We start from the raw sequence: 25,142 nt of genomic DNA, 5'->3' as shown, positions 1-25,142 counted from the left end.
GTGAAAGTTCCCAGACACTAGGTTAAGAAACCACCATTCTGGACAAAAGTCTTCTCAGCATCCCACATTGAGTAGACAAGTCACAATACCCTCACATCATCCATACAAATTACCAGCTCTGTTAGCTCCATTCCCGCCATCGTGGATTTCTTTAAACACGAAGCTATGACAAAAACCCATACTGACATCCTCATTCAAGAAATCATAGCTTGTGGTACATAAGAGACTTATATCAGTACAAAGTGAACTTTTAAAACTACAACCAGGTTTAGTAGCATGATTTACATAAACGCTATGACCAGCTAAAATAAATGAAGACATATAAATGAAGGTTAACATGTCATGAAAATTCTTATCATCATTCATGTAAGTAATATTCATATGAGAAACAGATTCTGGAATGGGTCACACTACCTGTAAGTGCCATGTAAGCAAACTTATTTGCTAAAAGGGAGTATTACATTAAGTAAGGCTATAAACATTGGTGTTTCCACAATAAAGTGTGCCAACCAAATATGATAGAATAATTTCTGGTTTGCTAGAAGCACAGATGACATTCCTATTTGGCCTAGAGTGGAAAATGTGTGCAATACTTGTATGCCCTGCATTCTTTTCTTTCCTCCTTCCTTCTCCTGATTTGTAAAATATCAAAGGAAAGTAAAGAAAAATCCTATGGGTGGGGGCTCTGGTGAAGTGGGCTAAGCCTCCACCTGTGGCGCCAGCATCCTAAATGGGCGCGGGTTTGAGTCCTGGCTGCTCCTCCTGCTAATGGCCTGGGAAAGCAGTGGAAGATGGCCCAAGTCCTTGGACCGCTGCACCTGTGCGGGAGACCTGGAAGAAGCTCTTGATTCCTGGCTTTGAATTGGCGCAGCTCTGGCTGTTGTGGTCTTTTGGGGAGTGACCCAGCAAATGGAAGATCTGTCCCTTCCTCTCTCTGTTTGTAATTCCACCTTTCAAATAAATAAAAAAATTTAAAAAAGAAAAAAATCCACTTGAAGTGATTAACTAAGACAAGTGAAGATATGCTCAATGTAATTTTACACAAATAGATCTACCGTGTTTCAAATAGCACTGCTTGAGTGGTGCTGTGCTGTGAGAAACTGAGAAGGGTCTTTACATATCATCAAACAACAATGGTTTCTTTCCATGACTAAGCCAAATGAAACAAAAGAAATGTGGATCATAAAATTTAATGTAATTATTTTTTCTGGTTCTATACAAAAGATATAATACTAGAAAAAAGTTTAAACAATTCTGTTCTCTATAAGCATATATCATATCCTTTTAAAAAATCAAGCTAGAAAAGGCAATGTAGTGTAGTTGCATATGCCATTTTTAAAAAGAGGTTTTATTTATTTGAAAGGCAGAGAGAGAGAGAGACTGACTGACTCTCCCATTTGCTGATTTACTCCCCAAATGCCCCCATTAGCCAAGACTGGGCTAGACCAAAGCCAGGAGCTAGGAGCTCAATCCGTCTTCTCTGTGGATGGCCGTGACCCAACACTTGAGCCATCAACTGCTGTGTCCCAGGGTATGTATTAGCAGGAAGCCGAGTCAGGACTCAAAAGCTGGGTACTGGCATATGGGATGCAGGCACCCCAAGGGGCATTTAACTGCTGTACTGAACGTTCACCCCAGCATTTTTAATTTGAGCACAGTTTCATTCTTTTTCCTCTAAGACCTGAAATCATCCACACTGTCAGTGGCACTATTTAATAGGCAAACACAACTCAAGTCTAAGTTCATGACAATTATCTTCTAAGATGAGCATAATTAGTGATATTACATTGGCATGTGATGATAGTACTGCACTTTTGGCAGATATAAACTGTTTTTTTTTTTTTTTTTTTTTTTTTTTTTTTTTTTTTTTTTTGACAGGCAGAGTGGATAGTGAGAGAGAGACAGGGAGAAAGGTCTTCCTTTTGCCGTTGGTTCACCCTCCAATGGCCGCCACGGCTGGCGCGCTGCAGCCAGTGCACCGCGCTGATCTGAAGGCAGGAGCCAGCTGCTTCTCCTGGTCTCCCATGGGGTGCAGGGCCCAAGTACTTGGGCCATCCTCCACTGCACTCCCGGGCCACAGCAGAGAGCTGGTCTGGAAGAGGGGCAACCGGGACAGAATCTGGTGCCCCGACCGGGACCAGAACCCGGTGTGCCGGCGCCGCAAGGCGGAGGATTAGCCTATTGAGCCGTGGTGCCACAGCAGTTTTTCTATCATTGCAATTCTAAGTACTCAAATTATATGATCTTGATTATATCATTAATATTCAACTCCAAAGTAAATACTCCTTGGAACCTATATAATTAAAAATTTTTTCCCTAAATGGTTTCATAAAATGACTCTTTGTAAATAGTTGCTGATTTTCAATGTACTTTTTTTCCCTTTCATGTTGGCACTCATATTTAAGTATTTCCAACCAAGATTATATGACAAAGTCATCGGTTTAACACTTTGTGTGTGTGTGAAAATAGAACGCATTATTTGCATTTGTTTAATCTAAGTTTTAGGCAGGGAAAGAAAGTTATATTATATCATATCATTATGTAAATCATGCATTAAAATAACCCTTTTTAGTATGCATTATTTATACAAGTAAGTATAGCCAAAAAGGAGGAAAAAAAAGGAAAATAGTCTTCTAGTGTTCACTTTTATTCTCCTGGTTTATAGTACATATCACTGAATTAGACAACGTATCTGCTCTGGCCGTATCTGCTCTGAAGTAGTAGTATTTGGACAACGCCCTGCTGTTCTGGACCCCAGAACATTTAATGATGAATGATACTCATGTGAGGAGCTGTGGTACAACATGGATTGAAATGGTGGAAAGAGTAGTTGAAGAATTCATGGATAAATTCGAGCAATATATACCCAAGTACATGTTAGGCTTTTCTATCTGTACTGGTAACTATAAGGCTAATTCCACTTATTCACTGAGCATTTGTGGACTGAGAGGGGCTTTTCAAGTGGTGCAAAACAATTCCGTTGCTTCGCTTCCCATCCTTGCCAAACTTGCACATCGTGTTTCTCCTGCCTCCCATTCTGCGCAGTCTGTAAGCACTTTGAACTGTTTTTGCTTTTAATACTCCAGTGAACATGCTCTCATATACGGAGCAATGGGCTCCATTATGGTGAATTTCCTTCCTGTCATCTGGATCCAAGCCATGGGAACTCAGTTTCTCCTGCAGCAGAATGGCTATCGTGTTATTCCTCTCGCCACGTTTCTGTGCCTTCCCACTCTCCTCTGGTCTTTTCTTAGCCTCTAATGTTGGCATTTTTCAGAGCTTAGCTGGATGATGATGCCCATGTTTGTGTCTCTAGCCTGGACTTCTGTCCTGGGAAATAGAGAGCTCACACCCAATAACTCACTTACCTTACCCACTTTTCTCCAGGTATCGTCAACTTCAGTATGTAAAGTGTGAGCTTTTGCTGCTTATTGCTATACAAATATAGTCTCCTGCTCAAGGCTTCTCTATTCCCCAGAGAAAAATGCCATCACTCAGCAACAAATACTGTCATTACCTAGACAGTAAGCCATTGCCCAGGAACAAATATCATATAAGTCTCTCCCTGGATGCCTGCCACCAGGGAATCTGCTGGCCAGTCTCTACATGTCAGACACTAATTTGGAGGAATTTACTTCCCTCTAGGACTAATGCTACCATCAAGTCCAGATATTTTAAACAAGTCCTCTAGCTGATTCAGATGTACCTGTGCAAGTTACCAACATAGCTGCTTATCAGTTTTTCTCACCTGGTTCTCTAATAGCAACATCATGGCCTAGAAGGAAGCCTGGGCTACAGAAAAGCTCATGGTTTCTGATTTCCTGAAGGATGGGTTAGGCATGAGGCAATCTTAGCCGTTGCTCAGACTTTTTCCTTACAGAGTGTATGGCCCTACAGTGCAATAATATTCTATTAGGAGTTGTGCAGTCCTTTGCAGACATTAACACTTAAGCGAGAGTACAGTAGACATTCTCATCCCATTTTTAGAAGTGAGGAAATAGTCAAGAAGACTGAGTTACGTGCTTGAGCTCATGCAGCTAGTACCTGTTGAGGTAGGAATACAATCGAGATATCTAAAGCCCACACTCTCAATACAGAAGCTTCTCCAATTACAGTGGGGTTGTGTCACTACACCACTATAACAAGCACCTGAGAGGATCCGCTTATGAAGGAAGGAGGTTTATTTCAGCTCACCGTTTTGGAGGCTCACAGTCCAATATCGGGTGGCCTCTGGTGTCTGATGAAGGTGGTGGATGGCAGACTGTGTGCAGAGAAACTATCCCACAGTGAGCCAAGAAATAGTGGGTCAAAGAGTGTGCTCATCCAACCATAGGACTCCTCTCTAGCAACTTAATCCACTCCAGTTACTTCTCAAAGGCTCCACCTTCAGACACCACAGTTGGATTAAGTTTTCCTCATGCCAGCTCCATTAACATAAGCCTTTGGGTTTTAAATATCTGTGTTAATTGGGCAACCACATCATGTTCAAACTAAAGCATCCCAATAAACTCATCACAAAAGACTACTGTAGTGTAAAACACATGGAATCCATCTACACATCTACCCTATTGCACACCCCAGCTCTGCTGCACAGTGCACCACAGAGCATCAGCTGTGTTTCCCTAGGCCTGCAAGGCTGGGTGGGAGCTGTGGCCACTGCTACCACCTAGCATCCCAAAGAGGATTGGGCTGCACAGCTCTTGCCTGGAATGAGCCAAATTCAACACTGAGTATAATTTGTTCTGAATTCAAAAGTTGAAAAATCTTAAGTTGAACTGTTGTGAGATGGATTTCTTTTCTTTTTTTTCTTTTATTTAATGAATACAAATTTCATATGTACAGCTTTTAGGGATATAGTGTTTCCTCCCCCTCATTCCTGCCCTCCCACCCCCCTTCCCATCCCACTCCCTATTCCCTCTCATTCCATTTTCCATTAAGATTCATTTTTAATTGACTTTATATACAGAATGACAACTCTATACTAAGTAGAGAGTTCAACTATTTTCACCCACACAGACACACAAAATATAAAGTACAGTTTGAAGACAAGTTTTACTGTTAATTCCCATAGTACACCTCATTAACATGGGGAGCAAGTGCACAGTGACTCCTGTTGTTGATTTAACAACTGACACTCTTACTTATGACGTCAGTAATCACCTGAGACTCTTGACATGAGCTGCCAACGCTATGGAAGCCTTTTGAGTCTACAAACTCCATCTGTTTTTAGACAGGGCAATATGCAAAGTAGAAGTTCTCTCCTCCAGAGAAAAGTACATCCTTCTTTGATGGCCCCTTCTTTCCACTGGAGTCTCACTCACATAGATCTTTCATGCAGAACCGTTTTTACCACTATGTCTTGGCTTTCCATGCCTGAAATGCTCTCATGGTATTTTCAGTCAGATCTGAATGCCTTAGGGGCTGATTCTGAGGTCAGAGTGCTGTTTAGAGCACTTGTCATTCTATGAGTCTACTCTGTGGACTGCTTCTCATGTTGAAACTTTCTCTCCTTTGTAATTCTATCTATTGTTATTACCAGACTCTTGGTCTTATTCATGTGATCCCTTTTACTTATGGCCCTATATACATGATCAATTCCATACTTAATATGATCACTTTATCACATAAGATGGGATTAGTGCCACCCAGATAAATGGGATTTGGAGTCCCCTGGCAAGTTTTAGCTTCACCCTTAGGGGTAAGTCTGTGGGAATGTGTGCCCATCTGTACAGCTCCTCCCTCTCTCATTCCCACTCTTATTTTTAACTGGGATCTATTTTCAATTGACTTACTACATGTGAGATGGATTTCTAATTGTACCAATGAACAGCGCATTTTTCATTTTTTTCCATTTGGCTCCACTTGAGAGATTTATGTACTATTTATTTACACAGGTCCAACAGTGCAGTCAATAAATTTCTGACAAAACATGGCACACTTATAAGCATTTAACATGACTTTGCAGAGTTCATTTACCCTAAAGAAACTTACTAACCCGGGAAATAGCTTTGAAGCCCGGGAACAAAGACTGTAAAGAAATTCCTAAATGTATTTGTCTGGTAAATTTTCACTCTTCATGTTGCATTTGAGCAACATCATAATCAATGAAGGACCACAAAAATTCTTTCATTATATGTATTACATGTTACACTTGGTACTTCAAAATTTCCAGTTCACTAGCTAAGGTTAGATGATACATAAATAAAAAGCATGAATGTTATTTATAAAATGCCCACTTTCTAGTTCAAGGTTTTTTTATAGAAGAGCTTTATTTAATAAATACAAATTTTGAAAGTACAGCTTTAGGATTATAGCCGTTCTTCCCCCCATAACCACCCTCCCACTCGCAAGCCATCCCATCTCCTACTCCCTCTCCCATCCCATTCTTTATTAAGATTCATTTTTATTTATGTTTATAGACAGAAGATCAGCTAGTCCAAGTTTTTGCTCAATAATTACACTATGAGTGCTTATGATGCTCCAGAATAACCTACATCTGTGGACATAAACATCTTTATTCCATCATAACATTCACAATATGTAATGGAGTTACTAATAGCTCACTTAAACACGGGCAAAAGATGTAAAAAAAAAACAAAAAATAGAGTGGGAAAGAAAAATAACACATTTATGCAGTCATTTACAAAGCTGAGACATGGAATTTCAGCAACTATAGTAGTATTTTGGTAAATGTAACTTTTAGCATTGTTGAGTTTCACACAGGTGCCAGCGAAGAGCTGGTCAAGGCCAAGAACTTGCAGCACTTTCTGGACTTTGGGGCTCATACCACTGATATCTCTGATCCTGATGGCAAAGGCCAGTTTGGGTTCTGCAGGCACATGGAGGTTGCCAGCTTCTCTCGCCATCCTTGCCATCTGAATTTCAGTTCCTGCATCTGCCTGTGTTCCTTGCGGTAGTGCTCAGCTTTTTCATAGATAAGTTTCCTCCTGGCCTTTCAAAGCATCTTTTTGGGCAGACTTCTTTCTCAGGCACTTGATCTGCAGCTCTGCAAAATTTTGCTTTTTTTTAAGGGGTTTCTGGCACAGCAGGAACCTTCTTCCTCTTTTAGCACCCTCCAGTCAGAAAACAGCTGATCAGTGCATTTCTAATGGCAACAGCACTTGGGCTACTTAGTCCCTTATTAATTAGACCATAGTCAATTTCCTCTCATTAGATTTCCTAGTGCCCTGTATGAGTATTTCAGTAAGAACCAGGATCACTACTGCTTTAGACTATGCAGCACTTACTTGATTATGATTTTTTATACTTTGTTTGGTCAGGAACTAAACATTGCATAAAATCATGTGTTAGGATTGTATTTCCCTTCTAGGTCAGGAAACATTGCTTCCTTTTCATTTGGGAGTGTTGGTAATATTGCGTGAGAGACTAGTGTTGCTATTGATGTTCAGAAAAGTGAAGTAAATTGATCCAACCAGTATCTGATTGCTTGTGTCTCCTGTTCTTTATAGAAACTCAGCCAGCAAATTCAAAATGTGTTTCAAATTTTTTTCTTTAAATTTCTTCTTTTTAGTACTCCCCAGTAAGTCTTGCGAGAACCCTATTCAAACTTCAGTTCAAGAAGAATTTTTGTTTTTCTAGAAATACAGGGCATTAAATACCTGATAGAATGGAATAGAAGAAGCTTGGAAAAGATTCTCGGACTGTTCAGATGACATAGGAATACATGATAAGCCCTTGGGTTACACTCACTAGAGAGAAGCAAAGGGTAAGAATATGGTGGAAGAAAAGATTGGTGAGGTTTTCATTCTTCTCGTAGAGTTCCAAAGAATGTCCAAAGAAATGCCATTAAGAAAAACCAAACACACACGCTACCTTTTCTTTTCTACCTGAAATATTGTGGCTTAAGCTCGCTACGTACAATCTGTTTTTGCAGAAGTGCACTCCATGAGAAATCAATTTTTTCAACAGCTACTACATACCAGTTACTCGAAGTCTGTCCGTGCCGACCACAACTTCCTCCTCATCAACCGTAAACAGGGACTTGCCCTCTCTGGAGTTGATCTGAAATTGCTGACTCTGAACTTCTACCATTTGGGGACCTGAAGAATTATAATAAAACAGTTTATTGTAAAGTATTTATTATAAGTAGTGTTTAAACCTCTATTTTATACATCATATCATCAAGCAACACCAAATAACTAGATATTTAATATTTTGTACCAATATTTTTATTTATTTCTACTTCGTGCATTTTAAACCTAAGTCTAGAATAGTATTGAAATTAATCATGTCAAGCATATGCTAATATAAATCAAATATATGTATGAATAAATTTAAAACTTACCAAAATAATATATTTATTTTAATCATAATCAAAGTTGTATTCATTTGGTTATTAACCACTAGGGAATTTGCATTCTGAAATGTGAGATTTATGAAAGACTATATTACAGAAAGCTTGCTTTAGGGATCCAAGTTCACCCAGAAGCTTAATCACACCCTGAGTCTCAGAAGAGCCCCTTTCCTCTTACCACATGGGAAAGCCTGGGCAACACTCTCCTGTTCTTCCCCTGAGAAATTTCCGATTGCTTCGTGACATTATTCTTTCTATTTCACTTTCATCTCTAAGTTTAATCTCTCCCCCTGGGCTGTAGACACATTGTCTGCCAACTCACAAATCTGTTCGGCACATGATTGTGTGTGCCCACTGTGTGCCAGGCCCTGGAGGTACTGTGCCCAGTGGGGCATGGAAGATCATGCTTGGCTTCTCACCCGCTCGCCCACTCATGCACACGGACACACACCCCAGGCAGTCATCCTTGTGTGACGTCCAGCTTCCCTTGTGCCTTACTTCCCTGTGTGTCCACTTAACCCGGCAGCTTTGAGACTCAAGCTCTCTAGAACACAGCTTTCACCATTGGCTTAAATAACTACCAGAATTTTCCAATGTGTAGTGTGTTTTATTTTCTCAGCTGTAAAAATGAGGTAATTGAGAAACAGGTCATGTGTTATAAGTTTTGTGTTTCTCATCGTACTCATTAAAATTGCTGGGTACCTGATAGAAATTTTAAAAAGCTTTTCAATTAATGTATAAATTACTTTTAAACATGGTCACCAAATAATTCCTGTTCTCATATAGATTTATTAATTTGTACTTCAAAACCTTCCAAGGATTCTTCAGTTATAAAAATAGATAAATAAATATATATTTTTGTTGAGAGAAGTAGGTATAAAGTTCACTTTTTCCATTTTTTTTCACTTTTTCTAGGTTAATTTTTTTTTAGAAAACATGGCTTTTTTTTGGATATTTGTGTGCATTTTCCTTTTAAATTTATGTTCACTGTTTACCTCTTCTCTTTTTTCCCTAAGGCTGAGGGACAGAGAGTGAGCGAGAGTGAGCAAGAGAGAGTGAGAGTGTTTCATCTCTTGGTTCACTCCTCAAATGTTGGTGATGACCTGGGCTGGGCCAGGCTGAAGCCCGGAGCCTAGAACTCTATCCACATCACCCATGTGGTTGTCGGGGCCCAAGCACTTGGGCCATCTTCCCCTGCTTTCCCAGGCATACCAGCTCAGATGCAAAGCAACCAGGACTCAAACTGCCGCTCATATGGGATACTGGTGTTTCATCTGGCAGCTTAACCTGCTGTGCCACAATGCTGGCCCCACTGGTTTACATATAATGATGGATATGAAGTTACCTGACTTTAAAATTAAGAAAAAGAAATTAGAATAATGTATCCAGTAAAAGTCCACTGTTCTGTTCATTGGAGGGTCATATAATTCTAGAAGGCCTTATTAAATGAAAAGCGCTAAACTTACATTTAATTGACTTCATATTTTTCTGCAACTATTATTTAATATACTCATATACTGATGGCATATTCAACAACTAGATTTAGTTGCACTTTACTTATCAAAGTATCAAAGCCATATAAATCCTTACTGAAAAGACATGTAGGAAAGTGAATCCCTTACATGCAAAACAAGTTGATTGAATGCTTTTTATGTGCAAGGTTCTGTGCTAAGAACCAAGGCTAAATAAATGAGTGACACACAGCTCACAGCTTGTTGAGGTTCATAGTCCATCAAAGAGAGACACACATAGACTTAGTTTCAGGTAATCCAATTAAATGCTGTGTTGAAGAAGCATGGACCAGCGTTCATGAAGAGTCCTGATAAGGAATGCATGGTCCATCCTTGGGGGTCAGGAACAGTATCAGGGGAAGACAATATCTGGGCTGACCTTGCAGAAAGAATTCACAGCTGCCTGATGAGGGCAGAGGGAGGCACTCCAGGTGAAAGGAACTGCCTGGACAAAGGCCTGGAGGGGACGTCCATCTCCAGTTTAGTCAAAGAGTATAGACACTAAATGTTTACGTTTAAATATGATTTTCATATCAAAGGAAACTCTTCTTCAAATGATAACACGCCCATAATTACTAAATTTGTAATGAATCCTTTAACTTTTATTAGTATTCTACTTTTTATAACCTCATGGGACACTGAAGCAGAGATCTTTAAGTAGAACTGAAATTCTACCTTTTTAATAAGAACAGAGCTATGTGGTACAATACCATGTGTAATGAAAGACTTCAGAACAAAGTAGCAAAAGTTAATGGTTTTATAATTTGATTAAGTTTATTAAATTGGCTTAGACTTTTAAGTGAAAATATCATTGAATTCTTCCTTACATACAATATGCCTTGTTAATAAATAGTTGTTTTACCCTTATGATAGCATTAATTTAAGAAAACAACATTTAAAAACAAATATTAGGAAATGAGTGTTTAGCCTAATGTTTAAGATGATGTCCCGCATCAGAGTACTGGGTTCAAATCCTGGCTCTGGCTCCCGGCTCCAGCTTTCTGCTCCTGCAGACCATGGGAGGGAGGTAGCAGTGATGGCTCAAATAGTTGGGTCCCTGTCACCTACATGGAAGACGCAGATTGAGTTCCCAGCTCTTGGTTTTGGCATAGCCTAGTCTTGGTCATTGCAGGCATCTGGGCAGTGAACCAGGAAATAGCTCTGTGTCTGCCTGTCTGCCTTTCAAATAAATACAAAATAATTGAAAAGAACTCACAGAATCCTGGGGCAGATGTTTGGTGCAGCGGTCAAGCCACCACTTGGAATGCTCACATCCCAGGGTGGGAGTCCTGGCTTTGCTTTCCATACAGCTTCCTGCTGGTGCACATCCTGGGTGACAGCAGGTGACGGCTCAGTTCGTTGGGTCCCTGACACCCACATGGGGGACGTCCTCTGGATTGAGTTCTAGGCTCCTGGCTTTGGCCTGGCACAGCCCTGGCTGTTGCATGTATTGGCCAACAAATATCTCTCAGTTTCTCTCTGCTCTTCAAATAAATAAAATAAAATTTAAAAATTTCAAAATCCTTTATGAAAGGTCCATGCATAATATGATTTGGCAAATGCCAGGAACTTCAAGGAGTTTGTGGAAAATTTGTATTATCTTTAATCCCATTTTTCTGCTTTTTGAAGCCCCCTCATGCAGTATTGTAGAGAAAGTACTGGACAGAAAGCAAAAATCATGATTAAGTTCACGCTACTGCTTTTACAGCATGACCTGTACTATTTGGCTGTACTTTACTAGCCTGACATTAATGAGCCTTATCTGTATTAAAAATTAATTAGAAAAAGATAGAATAGAATAGAATACAATAGAAAAGGTTAAAGACCAAGCTTGAAAGTTCCTTGAGCAAAGTCAGTGAATCCAAGCAAGTGAAACTTAGACGACTTCTTATAAATGCCTTTGATATTCATAGAGGAAACTTAAGTTGGCTTCCAAAAGGGTATAAAATACTTCTAACTAATTCTCTGCTGTCTGGAAGCTTCCACTTTTTGTTGTTGTTGTTGTTGTTTTATTTTTATTTTTTTAAACTTTTATTTAATGAATATAAATTTCCAAAGTATGGCTTATGGATTACAATGGCTTCCCCCCCATAATGTCCCTCCCACCCGCAACTCTCCCCTTTCCCACTCCCTCTCCCCTTCCATTCACATCAAGATTCATTTTCGTTTCTCTTTACATACAGAAGATCAGTTTAGCATACATTAAGTAAAGATTTCAACAGTTTGCTCCCACACAGAAACATAAAGTGAAAAATACTGTTTGAGTACTAGTTATAGCATTAAATCTCAATGTACAGCACACTAAAGACAAAGATCCTACATGAGGAGTAAGTGCACAGTGACTCCTGTTGTTGACTTAACAAATTGACACTCTTGTTTATGGCCTCAGTAATCAACCTAGGCTCTTGTCATGAGCTGCCAAGGCTGTGGAAGCCCACTGAGTTCACCGACTCTGATCATGTTTAGACATGGTCATAGAAAAGTGGAAGTTCTCTCCTCCCTTCAGAGAAAGGTACCTCCTTCTTTGATGACCTGTTCTTTCCACTGGGTTCTCACTCGAGGAGATCTTTCATTTAGGTTTTTTTCCCCCCCCCCAGAGTGTCTTGGCTTTCCATGCCTGAAATACTCTCATGGGCTTTTCAGCTGGATCCGCATGCCTTAAGGGCTGATTCTGAGGCCAGAGTGCTGTCTAGGACATCTGCCATTCTATGGGTCTGCTGTGTATCTCACTTCCCATGTTGGATCGTTCTCTCCCTTTTTTATTCTATCAGCTAGTATTTGCAGACACTATTCTTGCTTATGTGATCCCTTTGGTTCTTAGTCCTATCATTATGATCCATTGTGAACAGAAATTGATCACTGGGACTAGTGAGATGGCATTGGTACATGCCATCTTGATGGGATTGAATTGGAATCCCCTGGTATGTTTCTAACTCTACCGTTTGAGGGAAGCTTCCACTTTCTAATAACCAGTCATTGCAACACAGGCCTTATAGGAATATATGCATAATATGTAATTTTATATACTATTTATTATATACTGTATAGATATATTGTATACAATATATGCAATATATTCTACATTATTGTATTATATCATATAATGTATACTATATGAAAATATATAGTATATTATATATTATATACAACACATATTATATGCAATATACAATATATATAATACATTAACTTATATATGTACTCTATTATATTATATAATTAATGTATTAATATGCAATTCCACATTATGATTATATTATACTATATAATATATTATATACATAAATATATTATAGCATATGTATTACATAATATACAGCATATAATATATGTAGTATATAATATATTATATATAACATATAGCATACATAAAATATATGATTTTATATAATATCAGATAATATAGCTATAATATACATTATATGGTATTATATATTACATAATATATAGCATTATACTACATAATGCAGTGTATAGTACATAATATGAAATACACATGCATTATTTTATATAACATACCATATGTTATATGTACAACATATATAATATAGTATATATTATATAATATATTAGCTATTATATACTATATATTAGCTATATTATATTCTATGCTGTATCACATTATATCATGCATAATATACAATTATACAATATAATACATATATATTATTATAGTGCATTATATATATAGTGTATTATACACATAACATATTACATCATATGCATTATATAATATACAGCATATAATATATGTATTATAAAATACATCATAAATAATATATAGCATACATATATTTGTATTATGTATATATTATATATGAATTATAATGTATTTATAATTATAATGTATATATAATGTATATATAATTATAATGTATATTATTATATTAGAGATATTACACAGTATATATAAAATATATCACTGTTTATTATATAATATATGATATGTATTATATAATATATTATGGCATATATAATACTATATACTTCATATAGCTATATTATATGTCATATCATATAAAGCATTATATCATGCATTTTATATATACTATATAATAATATAATATAAATATATAATGTAATTATGCACTATAATACATAATGCATAATATACAATATATTATAGCATATAAACAATGTATAATGCAGTATATAAATTATATATAATAAATTGTATATATATCACATTATATCATATAATAAATAAATTATACACTATACAATATAATACATAATATAACATATTATCACATTATAATATAATATAACAGTGTATATTATATATTATATAATATACCATGATATTGTAGCTTATATATTATATATTGCATGTATTATATAATGTTACATTATATAGAATATCACATCTATATTATATAATATACATAATATAAAACATATACTATATATTTTATTACATGCAATATAATATATAATATATTATGCATTATTATATATTACATATCATACATATTATATAACATACAATATAATATATCATGAATATTATATAATAGATTATATAATATGATATATTGTATATGTAATACACTTTATATACTATATGTACCATATTATATATTACAGGTTATTATATACTATATCATATATTATATATTATATATTTAATATGTAATACATATTATATTGTACATATTATATATGCATACATAATGTATTATACATCATATATTATATATGACTATATAATATTATATAATATTACATATAATATATGCAATATATTGTATATGTAATATATTATATATTATATAATAGCATATCATATATACTATAGAATACATAATGTATTATCATACAATGTATAATGTTACATATTATATATGTGATATACTATATAATACATATATTATATATACTATATATGCAATATAATATACTATATCATATATTATTATAATATATAATATATAATATAGTATTTTGTAATATTATATTATAGTATATAATAAATTATATAGTATAATGTATTGTTATATAATAATGTATAATAATATAGATGTAATATATTATATAATATATAGTATGTTTTATATATTACTTATTTTACATGTGAGATTATATAGTATATGTAATATATTATATATTATATAATACAATACATAATATAATATAATCATATGATACAGTGTATTGTCTAGTGTAATAATTTATTTATTATATGATACAATGTGATAATATTATATACAATTTATTATATATAATTTATATATATTTATATATAAATATATTTATATCTATATATTTATATAGTATTATATACAATATATTGAAGATATTATATATTAGATATGAATTATATATTATACAATATACTATGTATTCTGTAATATATAATATGCTGTATAATTACATTTATAGTATATAATATATTATACATATATCACAATATATGATATAGTATATATAATTATAATGCATAATGCCTAATTATTACATTATACATTATACTATATAAATATATATTATATAAAAATACATATTAATATGATAATGTATAATGTGATAATTATGCATTATGTATTTTAATATATATGAATATGTATATTTATGATATATAGTATGTACAATATAATTATATGTATTATAATATATTTTTATTTATAATATGTATTATATAACATATATACAGCATATATATTATATATTATATAATTATATTATATATACAATATATAATATTATCATATGTCGTTTATTATATGTTATTTATTATATAATATATAATATATATAATATATATTATATAACATATATAATATATAATTATATAATATATAATGTATAATATATGTAATATATATTTATATATTATATATAAGATACAGATATATAATATACAGAATATACAGTATATAATGCAGAATATATATAATTGTATAAATATATGTAGCAGATATATTTATTTATTTAGGATGTAGAGTTATGGACAGAGAGAGGGAGACAGAGAGAGAGGTCTTCCATCTACTGTTTATCTCACTAAATGGCTGCAACTGCCAAAGCTGTGCTGATCCGAAGCCAGGAGTCAGGAGCTTCTTCCAGGTCTCCACATGGGTGGAGGGGCCCAAGGACTTGGGCCATCTTCCACTGCTTTCCCAGGCCATAAACAGAGAGCTGGATCAGAAGAGGAGGAGCCAGGACTAGAACTAGTATGCATATGGGATGCCAGTGCCACAGGCAGAGGCTTAGCCTACTGCGCCACAGCGCCAATCCCCTTATTTGGTTTTAGTATCAAGCTAATGCAGGCTTTCTAAAATGAATTTGGAAAAATTATCTCTTATTTTTTTGGAATAACAAGAATTTATGCTATTTTTTATTTAGCATTATGTAGAATTCAGCAATGAAGTCATCTGTTCCTAAGCTTTTTATTGATGGGAGTTTTTTTATTACTGATTAGAATGCTGCTACTCATTATTGGTGTGTTTAGCTATTTCATTTATTCATGGTTAATACTTGGTAAAGGTGTATGAGACCAGGTATTTGTCCATTTTTTTCTAGGTTATAATTATTGTTTATACTTGTTCATAAAATCGCTTTTATTTCTATATATATAATTTCTTTTATTTCTATAGCATCAGTTCTTACCTCTGAAATTATTTATTTAAATCTTCTGTTTTGTTCTTAGTTCATCTAGCTCATTTTCTTATGAGAGAGAGAGAGAGACAGAGAGGAGGGTCTTGCTTCCGTTGGTTCACTCCCCCAAATGGCTGCTATGGCTGGCACGCTGCACTGATCCAAAGCCAGGAGCCAGGTGCTTCCTCCTGGTCTTCCATGGGGTGCAGGGCCCAAGCACTTGGGCCATCCTCCACTGCCTTCCTGGGTCACAGCAGAGAGCTGGACTGGAAGAGGAGCAACCAGGACTAGAACCTGGAGTGCCAGTGCTGCAGGTGGAGGATTAGCCTAGTGAGCCATGGTGCCACCCTGCTTATGTTTTCAATGAAGATCCTTATCAAGAAACTCTGTTTCATTTTTTTGGTGTTGATTTTTATTTTCTATTTCACTTATTTCTACTTTGAGTTTTTTTCCTTATACTAACTTTGGGTTTCATTTGTCCTTATTTTTCTAATTCCTTAAAGTGCAGTGATAAATCATTTGAGATCTTTCTGATGTTTTGATGTAAGCACTGATTGTAATAAACTTTCCTCTTAGTACTGCTTTTGCTGTTTAGTATGCCATTTTCCATTTCCATTTCTTTAAAGAAATTTTAAAATCTTCTTAATTTCTTCCTTGATCCATTGGTTGTTGAGGTGTAAAGGCATTCAATTTCCATGTGTTTATGTTGTTTTCAAATTTTTTTTTGTTACTGATTTTTAGTAACAGATTGTGGTCAGAAAAGATACTCAGTATGCTTTCTATTCTTAAAAATTTGTTGAGACTTATTTTGTGAATGACCTATGATCCATCCTGAAGAATGGTCCATGTACTGTTAAGAATATGTATTCCGCAAATGTTGGACGGAATGTTCTGTAAGCGTCTATCACATTCAGTTGATCTAGGGTGCGATTTGACCCTGCTATTTCTTTATGTATTTTTCTGTTTGTATGATCTGTCCATTTCCGAAAATGGGAAGCTCAAGTTCCCTACTATTATTGTATTAGAGTCAATATCTCAATTTAAGTCTACTAACATTTGATTCATGTATTTGGGTGCTCTGATATTGGATATTTAAATTCCTCTTTCTAGTTTGAACGATTTATCACTAGGTTGTGATCTTCCTTGACTTTTTATATTGCAATTGATTTAAAGTCTATTTTATTTGACAGACGTATGAATACTCACGCTTTCTTTTGGGATGCATTTGCATGGACTATCTTATTCCATTCCTTCACTTCCAGTCTACCCATGTCCTTAGAAGGGAAGTGAGTTTCTTGTATCATATGGTTATGCTTTTTCTTCATTCAGCAACTGGATGTTTTTAAAAAAGATTTATTTGATGGAGCTTATGTTGAGAAATAAAGTGTTGTACTTGATCACTGATCATGAACTGCCTCTGTTGTAACTGTGGATCGAAGAGCTAGCAGAGAAATTTGTACTTTTATGCGTGTGCTCAGAGTTAACAGACTGTGGTAACAGAAATCTGAAACGTATTGTTGGAGGACTGGTGTTATTTAACTAAATCATGATAGCTGAAATTTGTGCTTATCAGAGACACACAGGACGAGGACTGCCTGTATTTTCCTCTCTGACATTAATAGTGAATACATCTTTACCTTGATGATAATGTAATTTTGTAAATACAGAAAAACATTTTGAAAATTCCTTGATATGACAGGTTCGACTACTTTCACTTCTATGTGGCTATTACGGATATCCAGAAACTTAACCATGGGTCAGAAAACCAGGACTTTACTTCTAATCCTAGCGCTAATGTACCACATAACATGAGAAATCACGTAAATTCCTTTGGACTTGGGGCCCATATTGAGGTGCAGCGGGGTAGGTCACTGCTTATGATATTGGAGTGCTGGTTCAAGTCTTGGCTGCTTCACTTCCAATCTAGCTTCCTGCTAATAATGTGCATGAGAAGGCAACACATGACGGGCCAAGTATATGGACCCTGGTCACTCGTGTAGGAGACCATGATGGAGTTCCTGACTCTTACTTCTGCCTGGCTCAGACCTGCCTGCTGCAGACATCTGGGGAGTGAACCAGCAGATGCAAGATCTTTCTCTGTCTCCCTCTCTCTCTATTGCTCTGCCTTTCAAATAAATAAATAAATCTTTAAAAAATAAAAAGCTCATGTTTTAATTTTTATCTTGTGATTCAATTTTTCCCATGGACTTTATTAAGTCTCCTCATAATTCTTTAATTAATAACTTTAATTAAAATATTTCAGGCTTTCCCTGTACTTTTCCATGGCGCCCTGTGGTGCTATTTTCTATGGTCAACATAACATAAGAATTAGAGAATTCATACCATAATGGTTCATAAATGTTTTGGAATTCTTGAGAAAAGGTAATTTATCTAATTAGCCTATTCATGGGCCAGGTGCACGCAAACACTGTGAAGCTGGACTCACCCACTTTCAACCTGCCTGTGACCTCCCCATCTGAGTTGCGAGCATTTACAGTCACATTCTGGGTCGACTGGAGGAGCAGAGATGAGTCCTAGGAAGGAAATCACAGAATTAGCAAAGGAGATGCTATTTTAATGATCATATCACTTATAGACTTAGGACTTAAATAAAATAAATTTCTGTATAGTCACAGACCCTGGGAGCCTATTAAATTTGTTGCTAAAACCATTAAAAATTTTGAGCTATGTTAAGGGAGTAAATGTATCAGCTTTTCCATAAACTATAACTTTATGGGCTTATTAAGATTTTGTGCACTGGTTACAACGTGCCAAGTCTGTTCTCAAGGTAAAGATCTAAAATGAACAAATTTTAATCAACGCTCTTTTTTTTTTTTTTTCCAAGGAATTGAAATTCCATTTCTGGTTATACCCAGGACACGACACATTTTAGAAACATAAATCAGAGAATGTTCGCTTCTCCTACAGGAAATATCATTCAGAGTGGGTTAAGCTGCTGCTTACCATGACAGCATCTGATATCAGAGAGCTGATTCCAGCCCTGGCTGCTCCACTTCCAATCCAACTTTCTGGCACCGTGTTTGGGAAAGTGGCAGAAGATGGCCCAAGTATCGGGGACCCTGCCTCCCATTTGGGAGACCAGGATGAAGTTCCTGGCTCCTGGCTTTCACCTGGTGCTCCAGACCTGGCTATTGTGCCCATTTGAGGAATGGACCAATGGGTGGAAGTTCTATCATTCTCTCCCCCTCTGACACCCTACATTTCAAATAAATAAAATCTTAAAACACAGAACTCAGTAATTTGGCTGTTGGAATCAGGTAAGTTTATGGCTCACTCAGTAGAAACTAAGTCTCTTCCAAAGTGGTGGGTAATTCTGTGATTTTTTTCAGAGGAAAAGAAGTTTAAGACTATATATAAGAGATCAGATTTTTTTCTAATTTGCAGTATGGAAACAGATGAATCTATCAGCAATTATTATTTAACAATGCGACCTTTTTATATTTTATTTATTTTATTTTTTCACTCTTTTTAAACTTTTATTTAATAAATATAAATTTCCAAAGTACAACTTTTGGATTATAGCGGCTTTTTCCCCCCATAACCTCCCTCCCACTCACAATCATCCCATCTCCCACTCCCTCTCCTATCCCATACATATCAAGATTCATTTTCAATTATCTTTATATACAGAAGATCAATTTAGTATATACTAAGTAAAGATTTCAACAGTTTGCGCCCACACAGAAACACATAGTATTTTTTTTAACTTTTATTTAATAAATATAAATTTCCAAAGTACAATTTTTGGATTATAGCGGCTTTTCCCCCCATAAACTTCCTCCTACCTGCAACCATCCCATCTTCCACTCCCTCTCCCATCCCATCACATCAAGATTCATTTTCTTTTTTTTCATAATACACATTTTTTAAATTTTTATTTAATAAATATAAATTTCCAAAGTACAGTTTATGGATTACAATGGCTTTTTCCCTCCCATATCTTCCCTCCCACCTGCAACACTCCCATCTGGAGTGTTGGACTGCAGACATGGGCCTGATAGAGCTGAGTGCTGAGTTGATGGTGAACTTGCCCACTCCATTTTGCTTTATGAGAATAAAAGTTCCCACAGTCTGAGGATACCTAATCTGAAATGCTTAGGACCAATAATATTACAGAACATTTTGGATTTTGGAACATTTGCATACACATAATGAAACATCTTAGGGACAGGACCCAAGTCTAGATGTGAAATTCATCCATATTTCATATACACTTTGTACATAGAGCCTGAAGATAATTTCATATGAGGGACTCCAAAAATTCATGGAAAATGGAACTAAAAGATGTTTATTTTGGGGCAGAAAATTGAAATATATTTATGGTTTTTTCATGCACATTTTCCATGAGCTTTTTGAAGTTTCCTTGAACAATATTTTAATAATTTTGTGCCAGAAACTAAGTTTTGTGGAGTTGAATTTCCCATTTGTGGTTCATGTTGATGTTCAAAAAGTTTTGGAGTTTGGGTTCTTGGGCTAGAGATGCTCAACATATATCAAATTATGGCACTCATCAAAGGAGGTAACTTTCTCTGAAGGGAGGAGAGAACTTCCACTTTGAATATAGCCTTGTCTAAATAAGATTGGAGTTTGTGAACTCAAGAGGCTTCCATAGCCTTGGCAGTTCATGACAAGAGCGTTGGGTGATTACTGACGTCATAAATAACAGTGTCAATTGTTAAATCAACAACGGGAGTCACTGTGCACCTACTCCCCATGTGGGATCTCTGTCCTTAATGTGTTGTACTATGTGAATTAACAGTAAAACTAGTATTCAAACAGCACTTTATACTTTGTGTGTCTGTGTGGGTGCAAAGTGTTGAAATCTTTACTTAGTATATACTAAGTTGATCTTCTCTATATAAAGATAATTGAAAATGAATCTTGAAGAATGAGATGGGAAAGGGAGTGGGAGATGGGATGGTTGTGGGTGGGAGGGAGGTTATGGGGGAAAAGCCATTATAATCCAAAAGTTTTACTTTGGAAATTTATATTTATGAAATAAAAGTTGAAAAAAAAAACAAATTATGGCACTAGTAGCTGGGTATTCTGCTTTTTTTTTTTTAAGATTTATTTATTGATTTGAAAGTCAGAGTTAGAGAGAGAGAGAGATCTTCCATCCACTGGTTTACTCCCTAAATGACTGCAATGGCCAGAGCTGGGCCAATCCAAAGCCAGGAGCAAGGAGTTTCTTCCAGGTTTCTTACCTGGGTGCACAGTTCTGCTGTTCTCTCTGGCACACTGGTAGGGATTTGGATCAGAAGTAGAGCAGCTGGGACTCGAACCAGTGCCCATATGGGATGCTGGCTCTACAGGCATAGGCTTTACCTGCTATGACACAGAGCTGACCCCATATTCTGTCATTTGTTGTAAAGCTCTCTTAATTGAAAAATTGGCAGGTCAGAAACTGCAGTGTATCTACATTAACAAGAAAACAATACATGTATTCTCTATTACTTAACAAATCTCATATTAAATTATACTTGTCCTGTAATCTACATTTTAAGAATCTACAGCAAAACAATCAAGAGGTACATTAAGGAACAATTGTAATTTTTTTTTTTTTCTGGGAAATACAGGAGCATTGTTTTCATTTTAGAAAAGGAAATCAAGAGCTACACAATGTGAATTATTTTTTCTATTTCGGTTTTCCTAATTAGCTAGTCATGCTATTTTTCTTTAAGAAACGATGTATTCATCTGTTTGAAAGGCAGAGTTACAAAGGGAGAGGGAGAAACAGACGAAGGAGAGAGACAGAGAAAGAGAGAGAGAGAGGGGGAGATATCTTCAATGTGCTGGTTCACTCCCTAATTGGCTGCAACAGCCAGGACTGGCCAGGCTGAAGCCAGGAACTTGGAACTGCATCTGGGTCTCCCACATGGGTAGCAGGGGCCTAAGCAGGGAGCAGCCAGGACTCAAAGCAGAGCCCATACGGGATACAGCTATCACAGCAGCGACAACCTGCTGTGCCCTGCTGGTGATGTCCTTTAAAAAATCTAGAGCATTTGCAGAATGACAGCAATATAGAAGAACACTTTGTTTTGAATTCTGAATGTATTTATTTGACATAGTGTGACACTCAGCACTATTTTAACTTTAGGGTGTAGATAAAAGAGGCAGAGGACATGGTGTCTTTTGTCAACAGTGTGTGGTCCACGTAAGGGACCATGGGAGAGAGCATGAAAGACAACTAACAATATAAGGTGTATTTGGTAGGGCCTCATATGGATCAAAATTGCCATAAGAGCTCTCAATAATCCTCTGTGACCACTTCATACACACACATAGTTAATTATTTCAAATGAACCTAACATGGGAAAGGTAGAGACTAATTTAGTCAATGAAGCAACATCCTTAAGAATTCTATCATATAGTATGTGAAAAGTTATATTAGCTGGCATGAAGATATTCATTATATTCTCTGACCATTCTTTGAATGGTGGTGGGATCCACAGGGGTGTCTCCAGTTAACAGTCTGTGTCCTCTGTTTATAAAATGATCTATCTGGTTGTATGCTTATGAATGTTTACTGGTCTTCTGAAAGATTGTCTTTGGGTTTCATTAATTTTCTCTATTGTTTCAACATTTTCTATTTTACTTTGGATCTCTATTCTTTCATACTTTCTCTTACTTTGCTCTTGTTTTTCTAGTTTTCAAGGAGGAAACGTAAGACATTTATTTTATTCTTTCCTGACATAGCCCTTTATGTCCATAAATTTCCCTCTAAGCATTGCTTTAGCAACGTCTCTCAAATTTGAAATACTGGTATTTTTTTCAATTTTATTCAGTTGGAAATACTCTTTAATTTCCTGTTTGTTTTCTTCTTTGATCCATGGGTTATTTATAAATACTTTACTTAATTTCCAAATATTTGGAAAATTTTCAGATCGTTACTGCTATTAAATTTATTGTGGTCAGATAACATGTTTTATGACTTAAATGCTTTTAAATATATTGATATTGTTTTATGACCCCAAACATAATGTGTATTGATAAACGTTCCTTGTGCAACTGACAATAATTGTGTTCTGCTCTTATTGAGTGGAGTGCTTTGTAAATGTTAATTAGGTCAGATTGATTTATAATATCCAGGTTTATTGTATGTCCATTTGTTCTACCAATTATTGAGAATATGGTGTTGAAATCTTTGTTGTGGATATTTCCAGTTTTTCCTATATTTCTATCTGTTTTGACTTCACGTATCTTGAAGTTCTGATATAGGTATATAAATGTTTAGTTACTCATAGATAAAGGTTGCCAAATGTACTCCATTACCATCTGAAATGACTTCTTTCTGTATCTATGAAACCTTTATCTATTTGCTTTAAATCCACCTTATTTATATAGCCACTCCAACTTTCCTTTGATTAGTGTTAGTATAGTACATCTTTGATTCTTTTCACTCTTAACCTATTTGTATTTTAATAATTAGGGTGTCTTTCTTGTAGGTGGCATATACTTGAGTTTTGCTTTTTCATTCAGTGTGACATTGTCTTTTAATTAGAATGTCTAGCCATGGATTTCATGTGATTGTTGCCAACTTGCTATTTATTTGATTCCTATTTATTCCCCCCTTCCTTTAGCTTCCTTTTGGATTGAGTGTAATTAATTATTTAACTTTTCATCTTTTTGGTTGATGTGCTAACTAAACTTTTTTAGTTATGGCTACTTCAGATTTATATTATACATCTTTAATTTATCATGACCCCTTTTTACCAGTTCATTTATTTTTTATTTTTTTAAAGATTTTATTTATTTATTTGAGAGGTAGAGTTACAGACAGTGAGAGGGAGAGACAGAGAGAAAGGTCTTCCTTCTGTTGGTTCACTCTCCAGATGGCCACAATGGCTGGAGCTGAGCCAATCTGAAGCCGGGAGCCAGGTGCTTCTTCCCGGTCTCCCATACGGGTGCAGGGGCACAAGGACTTGGGCCATCTTCTACTGCTTTCCCAGGCCATAGCAGAGAGCTGGATTGAAGTGGAGCAGCTGGGACTAGAACCAGCGCTCATATGGGCTACCAGCGTCACAGGCAGAGGATTAACCTACTGTGCCATGTAGCCGGCCCATATCAGTTCATTTATGATATAAGAACCTTACAATGATATTTTCATTTTCTTTCAGGGTCTTCTTTTTTTGCTATTGACATACGTTTTATTTTTATCCTTTTATAAACTCACAAATACGTTGTCATTATTTCTGCTTTAAGCAGTCATGTAGATTCTAAACTGTTTGAAAATTTCTTTTTGTTTAGCCACATACTCACCATTTCTGGCATTTTATTTTTTTGTGAAGATCAACACTTTTATCTGGAATCAGATTTTCTTAGTCTGAAAGACACCCTTTAAAATTTCTTGCAGTGCTGGTTTGCAGCGATATTTTCTTTCAGTTTTAGTAAGTCTGATTAAAGTAGTTATTTTGGCTTCATTTTTTGAAAGCTTTTTTTCTAGGTATAGAATTCTAGTTGAGTTGTTTCATTTTTCTTTTAATATTTTGAACTTGGTGCTTTGATGTCTTCCGGTTGGCTTGTTCCTTTTTAGCAGTTCAGTGTCATCCTTTTCTTTGTTCCTTTGTATATAACACACTGTTTATCCATGGTTGCTTTCAATATTTCCCTTCACCTCTGCTTTTAAGCAATTTGATCATGGTGCATCTTGATGTTGTTTTTTCTTGTTTCTTCTGTCTGGCGTTCATCAGACCATGTCTGAT

General features: G+C 35.6%; 1 protein-coding gene across 6 annotated transcripts in view; it reads right to left on the bottom strand.

Annotated features, from left to right (window-relative positions):
- Positions 1–25,142, bottom strand: part of SGCG (sarcoglycan gamma) — a 137,931-nt gene that overhangs the window by 19,117 nt on the left and 93,672 nt on the right. For all 6 annotated transcript variants that reach the window (XM_070048305.2, XM_070048306.2, XM_051849884.3 and 3 more), the window contains 2 exon segments: positions 18,866–18,953; positions 7,941–8,060 (listed from right to left, as the gene is read on the bottom strand). In XM_070048305.2, the coding sequence (XP_069904406.2) occupies positions 7,941–8,060; positions 18,866–18,953 (208 nt within the window).

This window comes from Oryctolagus cuniculus, chromosome 9, assembly GCF_051225735.1.
Source record: "Oryctolagus cuniculus isolate XC-2025 breed Fujian yellow rabbit chromosome 9, ASM5122573v1, whole genome shotgun sequence".
Taxonomy (NCBI): Eukaryota; Metazoa; Chordata; class Mammalia; order Lagomorpha; family Leporidae; genus Oryctolagus; species Oryctolagus cuniculus.
Note: the sequence above shows the minus strand (reverse complement) of the source record. Positions and strands in the feature narration are given on the sequence as shown.